This window comes from Nannospalax galili, unplaced genomic scaffold (assembly GCF_000622305.1).
Source record: "Nannospalax galili isolate Female #2095 unplaced genomic scaffold, S.galili_v1.0 scaffold1050, whole genome shotgun sequence".
Classification (NCBI taxonomy): Eukaryota; Metazoa; Chordata; class Mammalia; order Rodentia; family Spalacidae; genus Nannospalax; species Nannospalax galili.
The window spans coordinates 748,633-764,314 of NW_008329037.1; the positions used below are offsets into that span (position 1 = coordinate 748,633).

The 15,682-nt window shown below is 52.3% G+C and overlaps 1 protein-coding gene across 2 annotated transcripts in view; it reads left to right on the plus strand.

Annotated features, from left to right (window-relative positions):
* Positions 1-3,182: 3,182 nt before the first annotated feature.
* Pth1r (parathyroid hormone 1 receptor) overlaps positions 3,183-15,682 on the plus strand; it is a 24,295-nt gene continuing 11,795 nt past the window's right edge. The window contains exons 1-2 of one of the 2 annotated variants that reach the window (XM_008830554.2): positions 3,183-3,412; positions 4,616-4,735. In XM_008830554.2, the coding sequence (XP_008828776.1) occupies positions 4,661-4,735 (75 nt within the window). In that variant the 5' untranslated portion in view covers positions 3,183-3,412; positions 4,616-4,660. The remainder of the gene's footprint in view (positions 3,413-4,615; positions 4,736-15,682) is intronic. The other variant, XM_017797470.2, reaches the window with a different exon arrangement.

A 15,682-nucleotide genomic window follows, 5' to 3' on the forward strand; every position in this document is an offset into this window, starting at 1 on the left:
GGGCCCTCATCTTCTCTCCCTTCACCTTCCTGGAGGTGAGAAAGCCAGGCCCCACTACAACAGGAGGGGGCTGCCCTGCCAGCTGCTGTGGGAGCCTCCAGTGACTCAGCCAGCTAGGGGGGTGGTGTTTATGAGCAGCCGAAATGGCTGTAAAAGTGGCACCTTGCTTTACTTATGGCCTGGCCACCCCCTCCCATACCGGCCCCTTGCCTCAAAAAGCTTCCAGAGTAACTAAAGAGATGTCTAGGGTTTGAGGCCTGGGTGGAGTCTCAGCCCGAGGTCAGGGTTCAGCCAGGGGTTATAAATCAGACTGGGATAAAAGCTTAGACTGGGGTCAGGTTCATCATCGGGGCAAATCTTATAGTGTGGGAGCAGAGCTAATCTTAGGATGCAAGTGACTTTGAGGCTGAGCTGGGGATGAAGTATGGGAAGAGGGTGATGTTTCAGAACCAGATGTGAGCTAGTGGTCCCACAGAGCCTCTAGGCCAGGACAAGGAGTTTTCTAAGGAAGCAAGGCCAGACTATAGAAGCTGAAGTTGCTGCTCAAGTCTGACGGCCAAAGTAGCCCAGGATCTGTGTACCTTGGCTAGAGCCCTACTCCCAGTGGTGACAGCACAGGCCTGTCAACCTGGGACTGCCACACCAGCAGAGGTGGAGCCAGAGTCCAGCCCCTGCTCTGGGGCTAAGCTCCAATGACTGCCTTATCTCTTTCTGCTAAGTCCCAGTTGGGGAATCAAAGAGAAGAACTCAGATCCACTCCCTACCCCTGACCTTACTTTTCCCAACTCCATTGAAAACTGACCTGAAACTAACCAGAAACTAGTCCTGCAGCCTAGGGCCTGCCTGTCAAAGTTATGCTGGCTCTGCCAGATGCATGGGTGCTATTAGTTAATGTGTGACACCCTCCCATTCCCATGGTGGCAATTTAACCAGAGGCCTGAGGGTGAGGTAGGGGATCAGTGGCCCTACCCACAGCTGTGGAATGTCCAGCAAGGAGCTCTGGAGTGAGGCACATGAGTCACAGCTAGGGGAATGCCCTTAAGGGGACTAGAGACACCCCTCTCCAGCAATTACCACAGCCCACCCTGGTCCTCCCAAGTGCAAATCTCTCTCTCTCTCTCTCTCTCTCTCTCTCTCGCTCTCGCTCTCGCTCTTGCTCTCGCTCTCGCTCGCTCTCACTCTCGCTCTCGCTCTCGCTCTCCTCACTATATAGTCCTGTCTGGTCTGGAACGCTCTATGTAAACCTAACTGGTCTTGAACTCATAGAAGTTTGCTTGCCTCCGTCTCCCAAGTGCTGGGATCAAAGGCATGCACCACCACACTTGGCCCAAGTGCAAATCTTATTTGTTTTCAACTCAAGAACTTTCTGGTGCCAGAACTAAGAACTTGGCCCTGTCAGCTCCTAGATTTCTCTCATTCCTGATCTTTCCATGAACGTTTTTGATTTTTTTTTTTTCCCTCTCATCACCAAGGGAAAGGACAATGGCCACAGTCACATAAGACTTGAATCATTTAGGACAATGAAACCATCAAAATACAGCACTGGAGAGTCATACCTGTTCTTTGGATGCCTACCATGGGTCCATTCCCAAGGAGCCTGCATGCTGTACAAGGCAGACCTGAACTCCCACTTCCCCCCACCAATAGAAAGATGTAGGGCCACAAGAAGGGAGGCGTGTCCTCCATACCAAGCTGAGAAAGTGTGATTCTGGCAAGGAAACAGCAAAAACCAGACAGCAGTGAGAGTCTAAGGCCAGAGTCCGATAGACAGTGCCTGTTTAGGACAGTTGTTTCTGTAGGAATTGTCTCAAAAGCAGCCTTTGAAAACCAGGACAAGGCAGTGGTCACAGAAGAGGAGTGTGGCAGAAAAATGTTTGGGGAAGACAGTGTGGGCTTGAGGACCCATTCCCACCCAGGGTTGAGGCCATCACTGAGGTAGTGAATTTGGGTGCTCTGAGTTCAGTTGCACAGAATGCTTCTTGGGATCCCCTAAAACCTATGGGTCTGCACATACCCCTAGGGGAATTAGGCAGCAAACAGGGCCCTTTGAATCAGCTGGCCAATTCCTCCATTTTACAGATGAGGAAACTGAGGCCAAGACATCCTGAGAGTTCTAGTGATCAGTACAAACATTTGGTAAGTAGGTGAGCAAGGATGCCACTTAATGTGATGGCATTTTTCAGGGCACCACACTTAAAATAGCCTCCTCCAACCAGCCTGACATTAGCCCTCTACTCCAAGCATTCCCAACCCCTTCTGCTGCCCCATGTGCCCCACCTGGTACTCAGGGAGGGAGGTGGTAGCCTTGGGGTCCAAACCCCACCCCCATGACTAGCTCCTACCCCATAGGCTCCTCTCTACTTTGCCCAAATCGAGGGTCCCAAGCAGACCCCAGTGGGCCACCAGCATTTGAGGGACGACCACAGAGGAGGAACGTGAAGTACAAGACTGGGCGCTGAGCCCCAGGTCTTGTAGCCTGGCATCACCCAGATTGGGACTAAGCTGTGGAGCTGAAGACACCGGGTCAGCGGCTGAATGGGTGGAAATGCATAGGACACTGGGGCTGGAAAGAGATCCCGCTAGCAGGGACGGAGATGAGAGGCTCCAGACCTGGGCAGGAGCGAGGGTGGGGACTTAGGGGAGCCGGTCCCGCAGACCCGAGCGCTAGGGATGGGTCAGAGGATGAAGGACGAGGCAAGGGCGGGGCGGGTTGTGAGGGCGTTGGCTGCCAAGCCAAGCTCTGGGCTGGCGGTGAAGCAGCTTCCCCAGGGTCCCCGACACTGCCAGACCAGGAACCCCGCGGGCGCACGGACAGCGCCAGGGCGGGAGGCGCACTAAGTACCAGGCGGCTTCCCCAGGGATGCTCTGGGGAAGCCAGCCTGCTTCTCGGCAAAGGGTCCCTGCTCATCACCCTGAGTGGGACGATCCGGGGGGGAGGGGGGTTCTGTGTTTTTCCAAAAGAGAATAAAGCAAAGCAGAGGCTGCGCCCCAGACCCGAAGTCCGAGTTCCCCACACCTCTGTCCTCCCCAACACTCATCCCAGGCAGAGCGACCCGGGCCGGGCCTCTGGAGAGCTGTCCTGGGGTTGGGGTGCAGCGGGCTGGGCTCTGCCCTCCACGCACCCGCCCGGGAGGCGGCAGAGCGCAGGAGGCCCGGGGAGGACGCGGGGGAGGGAAGAGGCTCCAGGCCGAGGGCGGGGGGAGCTGCAGACGCCGAGTAGAGGGACGCGCGCGGCGGGCGGCGGCTCGGAGCAGCGGCCGGGCGGGGGACTCAGGAGGCCAGGCGGGCCAAGGGGGATCCCAAGAGCTCCATGAAGTGCCCCCGGGGCCGCGGACGGGGCGCTGGCTTGGGGAGGCTGTCGGGGGTACCCCGACATTCATGGCAAGGCGGGGGCCGCGGCGGCGCACTCGGAGTAAGTCTGGGCTTGTTGGGGGGTTCGGACGCGTGGGGCGAGGGAGGCGGGAGTGGGCTTAGGAGGGACTTGGGCTGGGCCGCGCTGGTCGGTCTGGTGTGGGTCTGCGGCGCCTCCGCGGAGCTCGATGGAGCAGCCAGCCCCGCTGCCGCTCAGTTCGGTGGCTTTTTTTGGGAGCTTGCAAATGTTTTCGTAGAGAGAGAAAGGAAGGGGGGGGTCGGAAAGGGAGGGAGTGAGGGAGTGACCGAAACGGAGCTTGGGGCCCGCTGGAATAACGGAGGCCGGGAGATGGGGGGTGGGGGCTGGAGACGCACAGACAGGCAGACAGACAGAGCATGGGGCCGCGGGCGCACGCGGAACTAGGACAGAGGATGGGGAAAGGGGTGCGGGAGGAGGCTGGCAAGGAGATGGGGGTTCAGAGAAGGCTAAGGAGCCTTGGGGGTGGAGGACACCCAGCGGCCGGGAGCCGGGAGCTGAGGGCAGGAGCACCGAAAGCTCAGTGTCCTTTGCAAAGTTGGGATGGCATCCCTTGTTGCACACCCCGTGCGACTCTAAACGCACCCCCCTGCCCCGCCCCGACTCCCCTGCTGCCCACTGTCGCCGAGCTAAAAATAACAGCCCGGTCGCCCCCCGCAGACCGCGACCCCGACCCCTCCCCCGCCCCGACTCCCCTGCTGCCCACTGTCGCCGAGCTAAAAATAACAGCCCGGTCGCCCCCCGCAGACCGCGACCCCGACCCCTCCCCCGCCCCTCCCCCACTGGGCGTGGAGTGAAGCCACGGCTCTCAGTTCCCCTAAGGAGGAAAAAGAGAGAAAGAAAGAAAGAAAGGAAGGAAGGAAGGAAAGAAAGAAAGAAAGGAAGGAAGGAAGGAAAGAAAGAAAGAAAAGGCGGCGCGGGAGGGGAGCGGGGGGCGGGCCGGGGGCGGGGGGCCCGGCCATATGGATGTGATTTCTCCGCTCCGAGGCAGACAGGCCGCTCCGCAGCGCTCGGCGCCCGCCCGCCGCCCGCTCGGCCTCAGGCTGCCTCCCTCCCTCTGCCCTCCCTCTCTGCTTTGCGCCGGTCGCTCGCTCGACCCCGGCGCATGGGCCCCGCACCGGGCTCCCTGGCCTCGGGCCGCCCGGACGCCGGAGTCCCCTAGGCCGGGGACGTGGGCGGGGCGGCCCGGCCTGACTCTGTTCTGCATCCCCCTCCAACCATCACCAGGGCCGGCGGTGGCTGCCCCGAGGGACGCGGCCCTAGGCGGTGGCGATGGGGGTCGCCCGGATCGCACCCGGCCTAGCGCTCCTGCTCTGCTGCCCAGTGCTCAGCTCCGCATACGCACTGGTAAGTCCCTCTCCTCCACACTCAAGGACAAGAGTCCTAGAGTTGCTCTGGGGTTCCTGGAGCGAGTGTGGGCGCACAGTCTTGGGTTCTCCCAACGTTTTGAACTTTGGATTGGAGCAGCCGCTCTCTGTACCAGGATCCCTGCGTGGTGCCTGCTGTCTTTGGAGCGTCTGTACCGAAGGTTCCAGAAGCCTGGTCTCCCTATTTCTGAAGATTGTGCTTAGGGGTCTCAGGTCTGCAAATGTCTGGTTGGAGTTTCCCTACCCTATGCTTCTGTGAGCATAGGGCTTTGGTTGTCTCTTTCGAGGATGACAGTGTGATTTAGTGGAAAGCCCTGTGTGATCAGGGCTTTGACCCTGGGTATGGAGTTCCACAGATTGCTTTGGGGGACTCTGCCTTCACAAGTTTTGCTTGCATCCCTAACCAAATCTGTGTAAGGTCAGAGTCACCCAGGCAGGGTAGAATTTAGAGCCCTCTCCAACTCTCAGGATCACACAGATACACACAAATGCATGGCCAGCTCTATCCAAAGTGGAAGTCATTTGCCCAGGGAGGTGAGTGTACTGTAGTATGGGGTCCCCTGAAAAAGACTGACCTGACAGTACACCCCTGCAGAAGAAATGTGCAGTGGGGGATTCTGGCTAGTGAGGAGACCTTTGGGAGAACTGTACAATCTCCTGAGTGTGGAGACCAAGACACAAAATGTTAGAGAGGGCTAGAGAGAGACAAAGACAAAGGGTAGGGATAAGAACTCACTCCCTCACCCCAGCAGGGAGCAGGTCAGTTGGACAGACCCAGAACAGCAAAACAAATAAGAGAGCTGGAGACACTAAGGGGAATCACGGCTGCTTCTTGGGCTAGGGCTTGGGAGCCATTTCCCAGGGAGAGGGGATGTACCATCCCCTCAGATCCCATAGCAGCCTTGTCCTAGGGGTCCAACCCATTCCTGAGCCTGCCTTTGTGCCTGACTTTAATGCCCTTGTTGCCCCCTTACTGCAGCCCAGACCCAGGTCTAGACAGACATAGCAAGCAGCTTCCTTCACAGACAGAGCCTTACTCCTCCAGCTCAGCCTGCTGCTCATGGGTCCTTGGGCTGTCTTTTCCCACATCTTAGTTGTCTGTGAAAAGAGCATGAAAGAAACGCTCTTCCAGTCTGAGTCTCTCTTCTGTGGTCCTCAGCACTCCCCCTTCACCAGCACCCATGTCCTCAGAATTCTAGTCCCAGCAAAGGACTCCCAAAGCTAAAACTTTGCCCCAGAGAGGAGCTTGTACATGGGGAAACAAGTTTGGAAGTCCTGAACACAGAGGTGCTCCAAGAACTAGTTAGTACTAGGTGACAGAGCCATTTGTCGTACTTCCCTCTGTATGTACATACATATGCATGGGGTAGACAGGATGGGTATGAGTATCTTGAGAGTGTACTTTTGTGTCTATCCGAGCGAGGCTTTGTAGGCAACTGAGTCTGTGTGATTATGTGTAAGTCCACGTGTGCCTGAAGCTATGGGTCTGCGCATGATTTGCAGAAGCACAGTTGTATGTGCATGAATGTGTGTATACTGTGTGTGTGCACCCAAGTCTATTGCTTGCTTATTTGTAGTTAACAAAGCTTCTGTATTTTCTACTTGCTGCTATTGTTCTAAGCATTTCACACAGATCAGCTAGTTTAATCTTCCCACAACCCTCTGAGAAAGGTATTGTTCCCATTTTTTAAAAACTCACCTAAATCCACAATCACAATGACCATTGTCTTTCTGATGTTAACCAAGTGCCAACCCCAGTGCCTCTCTAAGCATGGTGGTGTGGGTTCCTAAGACCCCATTCTGCTCTGTAGGGAAATTGAGGTAGATGCAGAGAATTTTCCTGGTTCAGCATGGCCCTAAGCTGAAGGCAGGAGAGGTGCCAGTGTAATTCTGCAGGGGCCTTGCTGGGGCTCATGCATGCACTGGATCATCTTCTACTTCAGGGCTAGGGAATGTGGCCCAAGGGACAGGGATTCAGCCTACCCACCAAGCACCCTCTGGGCCCCCTGGGCTTGACTGGAGCCAGCAAAAGGCTGGCAGCTTGCCAGTTCTCTCTGCTCAGCGGAAGGGTTACAGCTACATCCAGATGTGTACAGGTATCCGTGAAGCCCACCAACTTTAGCTGTCACTAAACCTATAGGCTATGTGCTCAGCTGGACCCAAGGCTAGGCTTACTTCTCCAGTGACCTTGGTTGGTGAACCAAAGAGTATCTCACTGACTGTAACCAGACTCATCTTGTCCTTCTGTGCCTCACAAGGAAGAGTAGCTCTGAAGGAATGAAGTTTAGAGGAAGGGATGGGCCCACAGCTCACGTCCTTGGATAGACTTTACCTTGAGGGCACCCTAAAAGAATCCTCGGCACATAGAAATGTGAGGGAGAAACTACAGCAGCAGAAGCCGATGCTTACCATCGGAGCAGGCGTGCTATGGGCTCTGACCCTTGGGTGGGACTCAGCAGAGGATGTGTGACTTCATAAGCTGGCTGTACAGGTGACCCCTTCCAACCAACCCAGGGGCAACTCCAATGGTACTTTAAACAATTTTTATTATGTTTATTATTTGTCTGTGTGCACACTCTCTCATGCCACAGCATGCATGTGAAGGTCAGAGAACTTGAGGGAATCAGTTCTCCACTTCCACTGTGTAGGTTCCAAGTATCAGACTCAGGTCATCAGGCTTAGGCAGCAAGTGCCTTTACCAGCTAAGTTATCTCGGCAGCCCCAGGTGCTTGCTTTTAAAAGTAAGAAGGAGGGGCTGGAGAGATGGCTCAGTGGTTAAGAGCACTGACTGCTCTTGCAGAGGACCCGGTTCAATTCCCAGCACCCACATGGCCAGTACAAACCATCCTTAACTCCAGTTCCGGGGAAATCTGAAGCCCTCTTCTGACCTCCATGGCATTGCACAACACAGGTGCACTCACATACATGCAGACAATACACTCATACACATAAAATAAAAATAATAAATATTTTAAAACAGTAAAAAAGAACACATATTGAACAGTGGCTTTCCCCCAGATTCTGAGGTAGAATCTGTCACAAATATTTTCTCATTCCACCTGTTCTCCCAGCCATTTTATGGGAAAGGACCATGAGGTTAGCATAGTTAGACTGGCGGAGGTGGACTTGAACCATTTGAACACAGGTCTTCAGATTTCTGTAGTAAACTCCTTCCTCCAAAGTGGGGTGAGAGTGAACGCCAGACAGATCTTTATGTGACTTTGGGGTTTCTTGTCCTTTCTGATTTTAAGAAATGAAACTTTGGTTATTTTACCTTTTTTTTTTAAATTTCATGAGTTATACATGAATATATTGTTTTTATTTAAAAGTTAATTTCCTTTTATTTTTACTGTGTGTGAGTGCTATACATGTGAATGTGTGTGAATGTGAGTGTCTGCACACACATGTGGAGGTCAGAGGAGAGCCTCTGGGTGCTGGTCTTTGCCTATCACCTTGTTTGAGACAGGGTCTGTCTGGTTTGCTGCTGCGTACACCAGGCTAGCTGGCTCTCAAGCTTCTGAGGATCCTCCTGTCTGTCTTTAGGTGGGTTGGGGATCGGAACTCCATTTCTCATTTGTGTGCCACAAGCCCTCTACCCACAGAACCATCTCCCCAGCCCAAGAATTCAAATGATACAGATTAAACAGATGGCCTCCTTGGCCACTGCCAAACCCCAGTCCCCTTAGTAGAGAAAGCCATTTTTGACAGTCTGGGGAGGCTCCACTTTCTTTTCCTGGATTCAAACACCACTACTCTATGTACATTTTAAGGAGATAGATCCATCTTCTTGTTTTCTGTTTGTTTAAAAATTTTTATATTTTATGGGGCTGGAGAGATGGCTCAGTGGTTAAGAACACTGGTTGTTCTTGAAATTTTTTTTAAAATTATTTTTTATTTTTATTATACGTGTATGAGTGTATTGCCCATATGCATATAAGTGCACTTATGTTGTGCAATGTCCACATAGGTCAGAAGAGGGCATCGAATTCCCCTGGAACTGGAGTTATGGATGGTTGTTAGCTGCCATGTGGGTGATGCGAATCGAACCCAGTCCTCTACAAGAACAGCCAGTGCTCTTAACCACTGAGCCATCTCTCCAGCCCCTTCAGTTTGTCTTAAAATAACTAGAATGAGCTTCTCCATAGGACTTATACACCATTCATTGTACCTAATGTTGTATCTTCAGGTTCATAAACATAAATCTTAAAAGTTTTTATTAGGCCGGGCCTGGTGGCTCACGCCTATAGTCCCAGCACTTGGGAGGCAGAGGCAGGAGGATCTCTGCGAGTTCAAGGCCAGCCTGGTCTACATAGTGAGTTCCAGGACAGCTGGGGCTACAGGGAGACCCTGTCTCAAAAAGACAAAAAAAAAAAAAAAAAAGTTTTTATTTAGTTTTTATTTTATGTATACGAGTGTTTTGCCAGCCATGTATGTAGGTGCACCCGTGTCATACAATGCCTGTGGAGGCCAGAAGAGGGCATCAGATCCTCTGGAACTGGAGTTACAGATTGTTAACTGCCATATGGGTTCTGGGAACCAAACCTGGGTTCTCTGCAAGAGCAGCCAGTGCTCTTAACTGCTGAGCCATCTCCCCAAGCCCCATGAACATAAATCTTTTTTTTTTCTTTTGGTCTTTTTGAGACAGGGTCTCCCTGTAGCCTGAGCTGTCCTGGACCTCACTATGTAGATCAGGCTGGCCTTGAACTTAAAGAGATCCGCCTGCCTCTGCCTCCCAAGTGCTGGGACTACAGGCATGCACCACCATGCCTGGCTAAAGACTTTTTTTTTCTTTGTCTTTTTGAGACAGGGTCTCCTTGTAACCCCAGCTGTCCTGGAACTCACTATGTAGACCAGGCTGGCCTTGAACTCACAAAGATCCGCCTGCCTCTGCCTCCCAAGTGCTGGGATTAAAGGTGTGTGCCACCACGCCCGGTGAACATAAATCTTTTTAAAAGTTTTCTATTTTAAGTTATATGTATATGTGTGTGTCTGTGGGTTTGTGAACAAGCATGTAGAGCCCAAGGAGGCCAGAAGAGGGTGGCAGAACCCCTTGCAGCTGGAGTTAAAGGCAGTCGTGAGCAGGCTGAAGCGGGTGCTGGAAACTGAATTTGAGTCCTCTGCGAGAGCTGTATATGCTCTTAACCCCTGAGCCATCTTTCCAGCCCCTAAACCTTTTTAAATTCTGCATAGTATTCCAAAGCAGGAGCTTCATTAAATAGCTCTTAGGAATGTACATTCAGATTGTTTCTCCACAATTTTCTCTGTGTGCACACAAGTGTGTGCATGTGAGAGAAGTTCCAGATGGTGGCAGAGAAGCTCCTTGAAATGCCCTCTTGGTTTGCCACGTGACTGTTTCCCGGTAGGGTATTTCTAGAATTTGTCTTCATTGGGTCTGAGAACATGCACACTTTTTATTTTAATAGGCATGGCCAGATTGCCCTCTAAAAAGCTGTGCTGGTTTATACTGACCAAGACTGACCACAGAGCCCTCTTCCCTGCCTGGTTCTGTCTCATAGGGTGTTATGAGGGGCTCTTCTGTTTCATCTTAGCATACTGATAGGTGAAAATTGGTGTCTCCTGCCATTTGAATTTACCATTGCCAATGGTTTTCAGACTTTACACTTGTTTATTATCTGTCTTCTCAGAGCCATTACCCATCTTTCTATGGGTTATTTATCTTGCTTGTATTGATTTGTTGAAGCTTTTTATATCACCTGCCCTTAAACACATCCTCCTTCTCCCCATCCCCCAAGCTCTCAGAACTGGTTATGGACAGAGCAGTAGAGTTGGGGGTGGGGGGGGTGAGCCTTCGGGAACTTGGGTTTTCTTAGGAATGTTTTAATGAGGCGTCAAGCAACCTCCCTCAGATTCCTGTTGTGGGCCTTCTGGGGACACTCCCTGGTTCGGCCACCACATCAGGAAGGCAGCTATTTCAGAGAGCCCCAGGAAAAATAAAAGGTAGGGTGGAGTTCTGTGGACCCTTGAAATTGTCTGCAGAATGACTTGGAGAGGGTACAAAGTTTGCTCAGGTTCACAAACATGGGAGAGCTCCCAAACCCTCTAGAACCCCAGCTCTGGGACCAGCTTTGTGCCCAAGCTGAGAGCTCCTTCCCATTCTGCTGACCGGGCTAGGGTTAGATTAGGCCAGCCCATCCTTCTGGGCCTTGGTCCCCTAGCCTAGCCCAGGTAGAGACTGCCTGTGAAGATCCACCCTGTCCTAGCAGCCAGCTCTGCCATCCCAGGCTCCATCCCACCTCCTGCTCCAAAGACGGCCACGCTGGCTGGCTGGCTGGCTGGCTGGCTGGCCTGGATAAGAGGCGTCACAGTGCCTTCCCCCCACAACCCCTCCCGGCCCCAAACACAGGCAGCCTGTTCAGGAAGGCCTGGCGAAGAGGAAGAAAAGTCAGCACTTGTCAGTGGTGGCAGGGTAAGACAAGGAGCCCGTCCCAGCCCACTCTGGCCAGGGAAATAGTGAGGGGATGCCAGCATGGGTCCCAGTAGTAGAACCTGGAGGAGGGGTGAAGGAAGGCCACCAGGTCATGAGGGGGTATCCCTGTCAGCTAAGGAGTTCTCCTTTTGACTATCAGGAGTAATTCACATTCTTGCTCCAAATGTAAGGGCCCAATTGTCCTCTGCCCAGTTGGAGGGGACAAGCTACCTCCTAACACCAATGTGGCCACCTCTATGGCCACCTCTACTACTGAATGAGTTCCTTTTGTGGAGGCTGCAAAGAGGCTGGCTTGAAGAAGCAAAGGTTACAGTCCAGGGTGCTGGAGAGATGATGTTATGACTAACACCACAGCATCTATGTGGTTGTGTGTTTCATTTCTTTTCCTCCAAGGCTGCTGCTTTGGTGTAAAGTGCCATTTCTCTCCATTTTCTTGGCCTTAGTGTCCCATTTTGTAAAATGGATATGTAGTGGAAGGTGAGGATGATGTGATGCCAGCAAGCAAAGAGGCTCTTGTGGGATGGGGATGAACATCCAGGGATGAACACCAGTACCATCTGCCTTCTCCAACAGTGAGCAAGGAAGTAAGGCCCGCTGTCTCTTAGGAGACCAGGCTGACCCTGGAGAGGGGATAGGAGGCTCGATCCAAGACGACATCTCACTCGTAACACTATGCAATAGAAGCCTATTGCCTAGAGGCAGAGGTATCAAAACTGAAAAAATGGGACCTCTTTGTTTCCTCCATTTTTGTCTGGAAGAAAAGAATTTCAGCATGTCTGAGATCATAGGTGTGCAAATGTGTAGAATTTGGCAAGGAGGAAGTTAAGGGGATTTGGCCCTCATTTGGATGATGGTATAGATCGTTGTCTGTGCTGTTGGTTACCAGCCTCGATATACCAGCTCACCACCTTCACCTCCACCCCCTCTACCACCATCACTGTTAACCCCCTACTTCACCACTATCCTCAGTGGGGTTTCCCTGAGAGCTAAGTTAGAATGAACAGCTTATCCAGGCATGGTGGTGTATACCTACAATCCCAACATTCAGGAAGCTGAGGCAGGAGGCTCTCAGATCATGAGTTCAAGGTCAGCCTGAGCCATCCTGCCTAAGTTTCTGAACTCAGGAAATGAAAAAATACATTGAGCCTCTCAACAGCACATCCTCTGCCCCTGGGTCAGCAGTATCTTAAGTTTGTAAGTAACACATCAACTTCCAACCTCTGCCTGGAGCTTCTCAAAGCACCCACTGGGTATTTGCAGGCTGCCTTCCTCCCTATTCTGACAGCTCAGGGCTAAGGTTGTATCACAACAGCCCCTGTAAGTTCACACACTCTAGATACGCACACAAGAAGCCTGCATGTTGGAAGACTGAGTGGGGAAGTTGCATTGTGTGGGTCCTAGACATTGTGATGGGTCAGTCAGAGGAGCTCAGGTTAACCTTAATCCACCAAGTGGAAAAAGGTGGGCAGGACACATGGTGCCAGGACTGGGCAACTCTATCATTGGTGGGTATGGACTAAATGACATCTGGCCATGACCCAATCCCTAGTGCCTCAGTCTTGTTCCCGAGACCCAAATTATGCAGACTCTGGATCTAAGAAGATGCAAGCCTGAGATCTCCATACTCTGGAGCTGGGCCAAGAAGACAGATGCTTTTACAGAGGGAGGAGGTGATTGGTGGGGGGAAAGAAGCAGCAGACAGGGTTGATGCCATACTAGTTGGAGTTGTCAGCAGTTTTTCCCCTCACCCCTCCTCAACCAAGACAGGCAGACTGGTAATCTTGCCCACCCCAAACCAAACCTGGGGTCTGGAAGTGACCTTGAATGGTACTGTGAGTCCAGGGAGCTGTCTAGGCACACCTTACCCAGCACCCCCCACAACCAATTCCTAGTCTTCAATTCTCTCTGCGATCCTACAACTCATCAGTTCCTTTCTGTGGGTCCCTGGAAACAAAGAGGTTATAGGAGAAGAGTAGTAAGTTAGCCCTATTACTATAACAGCAACAATAACAGCAACCAGTTTCCCCAGCCTACCCTACCCAGGCTTTTATGCAGTACTTCATTTAAACCTTACAATAGCCCTATTATTATTCTGATTTTACAGGAAACCTGAAGCCCTGGGCTTAAGCAGCATTGCCATAGACACTAGTCAGTGGTAGAGGTAGGATTCAGGCTCCAGTGTTCTCAGAGAATCTCTGGGGTGCAGTTGAAGGAGGGGCAAGGGGGTCTGGACATTTCTGATTAGAAGCTGTGTTAGAGGCTTGCTGAGGGGAAGAAGCCCTGGATGTGGGGCTGCCTTGGAGAAGCACTTCCCTAACTCTAAGCTGTATTCTTGGTGTAGGGCAGCGCTGCCCCTGATTAGGGTAACAGAGAAGTAGGTCTTAAAGCTCAAGGAGGGCAGAGGTGGGAGCCATCATCCCCAAGGATGAATGAAGTCTTGGTATATCGGATCCTGGAAGCATATGAGTATCCCTGTCCAGGAGATGAGACTTTGGAAAAGACAATGTGCCTATCTGGGCTTGGGGAGGATGCAGCAGACAGCTGTGAAGGTTAGACAGCCCTCCCTCTGAGTGGGCATGTCAGCCAGTTTCTGCTTGTCAGGCTTACAGTTTTCAACCCACCTCTAGTCTAGGCCATCAGCTGAGACTCTCCAGTCACATCAGCAGACTAGCCAGCCCATTAAGAAGCTGGCATATCAGAAAATCTTTGGAGACAGATAGGAATCTCAGTCACTCAAGAGTACTCCATGAGCTGGGAGAAAAATATGGCAAACTATCTATCTTGGGAGGGGCGGAAGTGGGCAGAAGGAAGGACTCATAGATGGATATGGAAGGGAGAAGGGACAAGAAGAGGGCAAAGGTGGTATGAGAAAGTGGTAATATTGGTGATGGTGCTGATGTTGTCTGTGGTGGTGCTGGTCATGATGGTGATGAGATAGATGCTAGTAGTGATACTGGAAGTGGTGCAATAGTGAGGATGGTAATGGTGATGGCAGTGGTGTTGTAACAGTTGTGGCAGTAATGATGGTAGTAATGGTGATTACATTGATGGCAACACTATTGTTGTTGGTGGTACTACAGTGATAGTGGTCATAATATTGAGGGTGGTGATGGTTGTGTTGGTGCTGACGGGGAGTGTGGTTATTGACAGACATATTAGTTGCAATATGGAGTGGTAGTAAGTTGATGCTGTAATAGGGGTGAGGTGGATGAGGCTCAGACCCCCTCAGTATGAGATCCCCAGTGTCAGAGGCTTAAGAAGAGCTTCAGGTTCATCTTGGAGGTTCCTGGATGCTAGCAAGTCAAATTGTCCTCCTTCATCCCCATCACCCTGCCCCAGCCAGCTCTGCCATAGCTGTGGTGAGAACAGGGCGAAGTTAGAGTTGTGAGCATAAGAAAATCTGCTTCAGCCTTCTTAGGACCCGTGGGCATTGGGGCCAGCAGAAATCTGAGGGTCCGTTTCAGATCCAGGGACACGGAGCAGCACAGACACAGGCATGTATGTTAAAGAAGCAGTGCAACACACACAGAAGTCCACACGTGGACTTTTGCCCGCAAACTTGTATACATGCAGTGTTCATAAACACGTCAGGCTCCAGGGCCCAAATTCACACGTTGCGCAGCCCCCACGTTAGGGTTCACAGAAAACGGGGCATACCGAAGTACACACACTGGCCAGACACCATGTGCGAGGCCAGTCAGTCATACGGGCACGCGCAAAGTTGCAGGCGTTCCTCCGCTATGTGAAACCAGCAAATCCCGAGCCCCACAGAGCCAATTGGAGACTCCTTGGCCTGGAAGCCCGAGCTGCTGCCGCCAAGAGACGCGGTCAATTAACTTCTGCCTGCAGCCGGGCTCCCTGACCCGGACCGCTTGCCCCTCCCCCCGGACCGCCCCTTTGCCCCTCGACCCGCCTCCTTCCTTCCAGGCCTCCAGGTTCTCCACATAGCTCCACCCTGACTGAAGGGACCCACCCGCTTGGCATGGGCTTGCGGCTCTGCCGGTTCAGGAGGATCAGACTGTGTTGGCTGTAGGTGAAATTGAATGAGTGGGGAAAGTACTGGGGTAGTCGTTTCTGGGTGGGTCTCAGGGACCATGAGGTCTGAAGGGACATGGCCCTAACTGTCCTGGACTATCCCAACACATCATAGCCCCACCCTGCAGAGTCTGGGGGATACACTGACCCCTTAGGGGTGATACACCTGGGCCCCAGGGCTGCCCCCAGGCAGGATGCTGGCCCTCAACTCCCAAGTGCAGCCACCTGCTTAGAGAGAGACCCACCCCTCTGCCTATACTCTTCCCTTTTCCTTGATTAAAACGAAGCTCCTGGGTCCCAGTGGGCTTACAAAGTGGAAAGAAGAGATTGAGGACATTCCTGCAGAGGTCAGCAGGAGCAAAGCCTGTGTCCTGTCTTTAGAACAAGGGTCTGCTAGGATGAAGGAACTTCCAGTGGGATGAAGGGTTCCTGCTGCTGCATGGG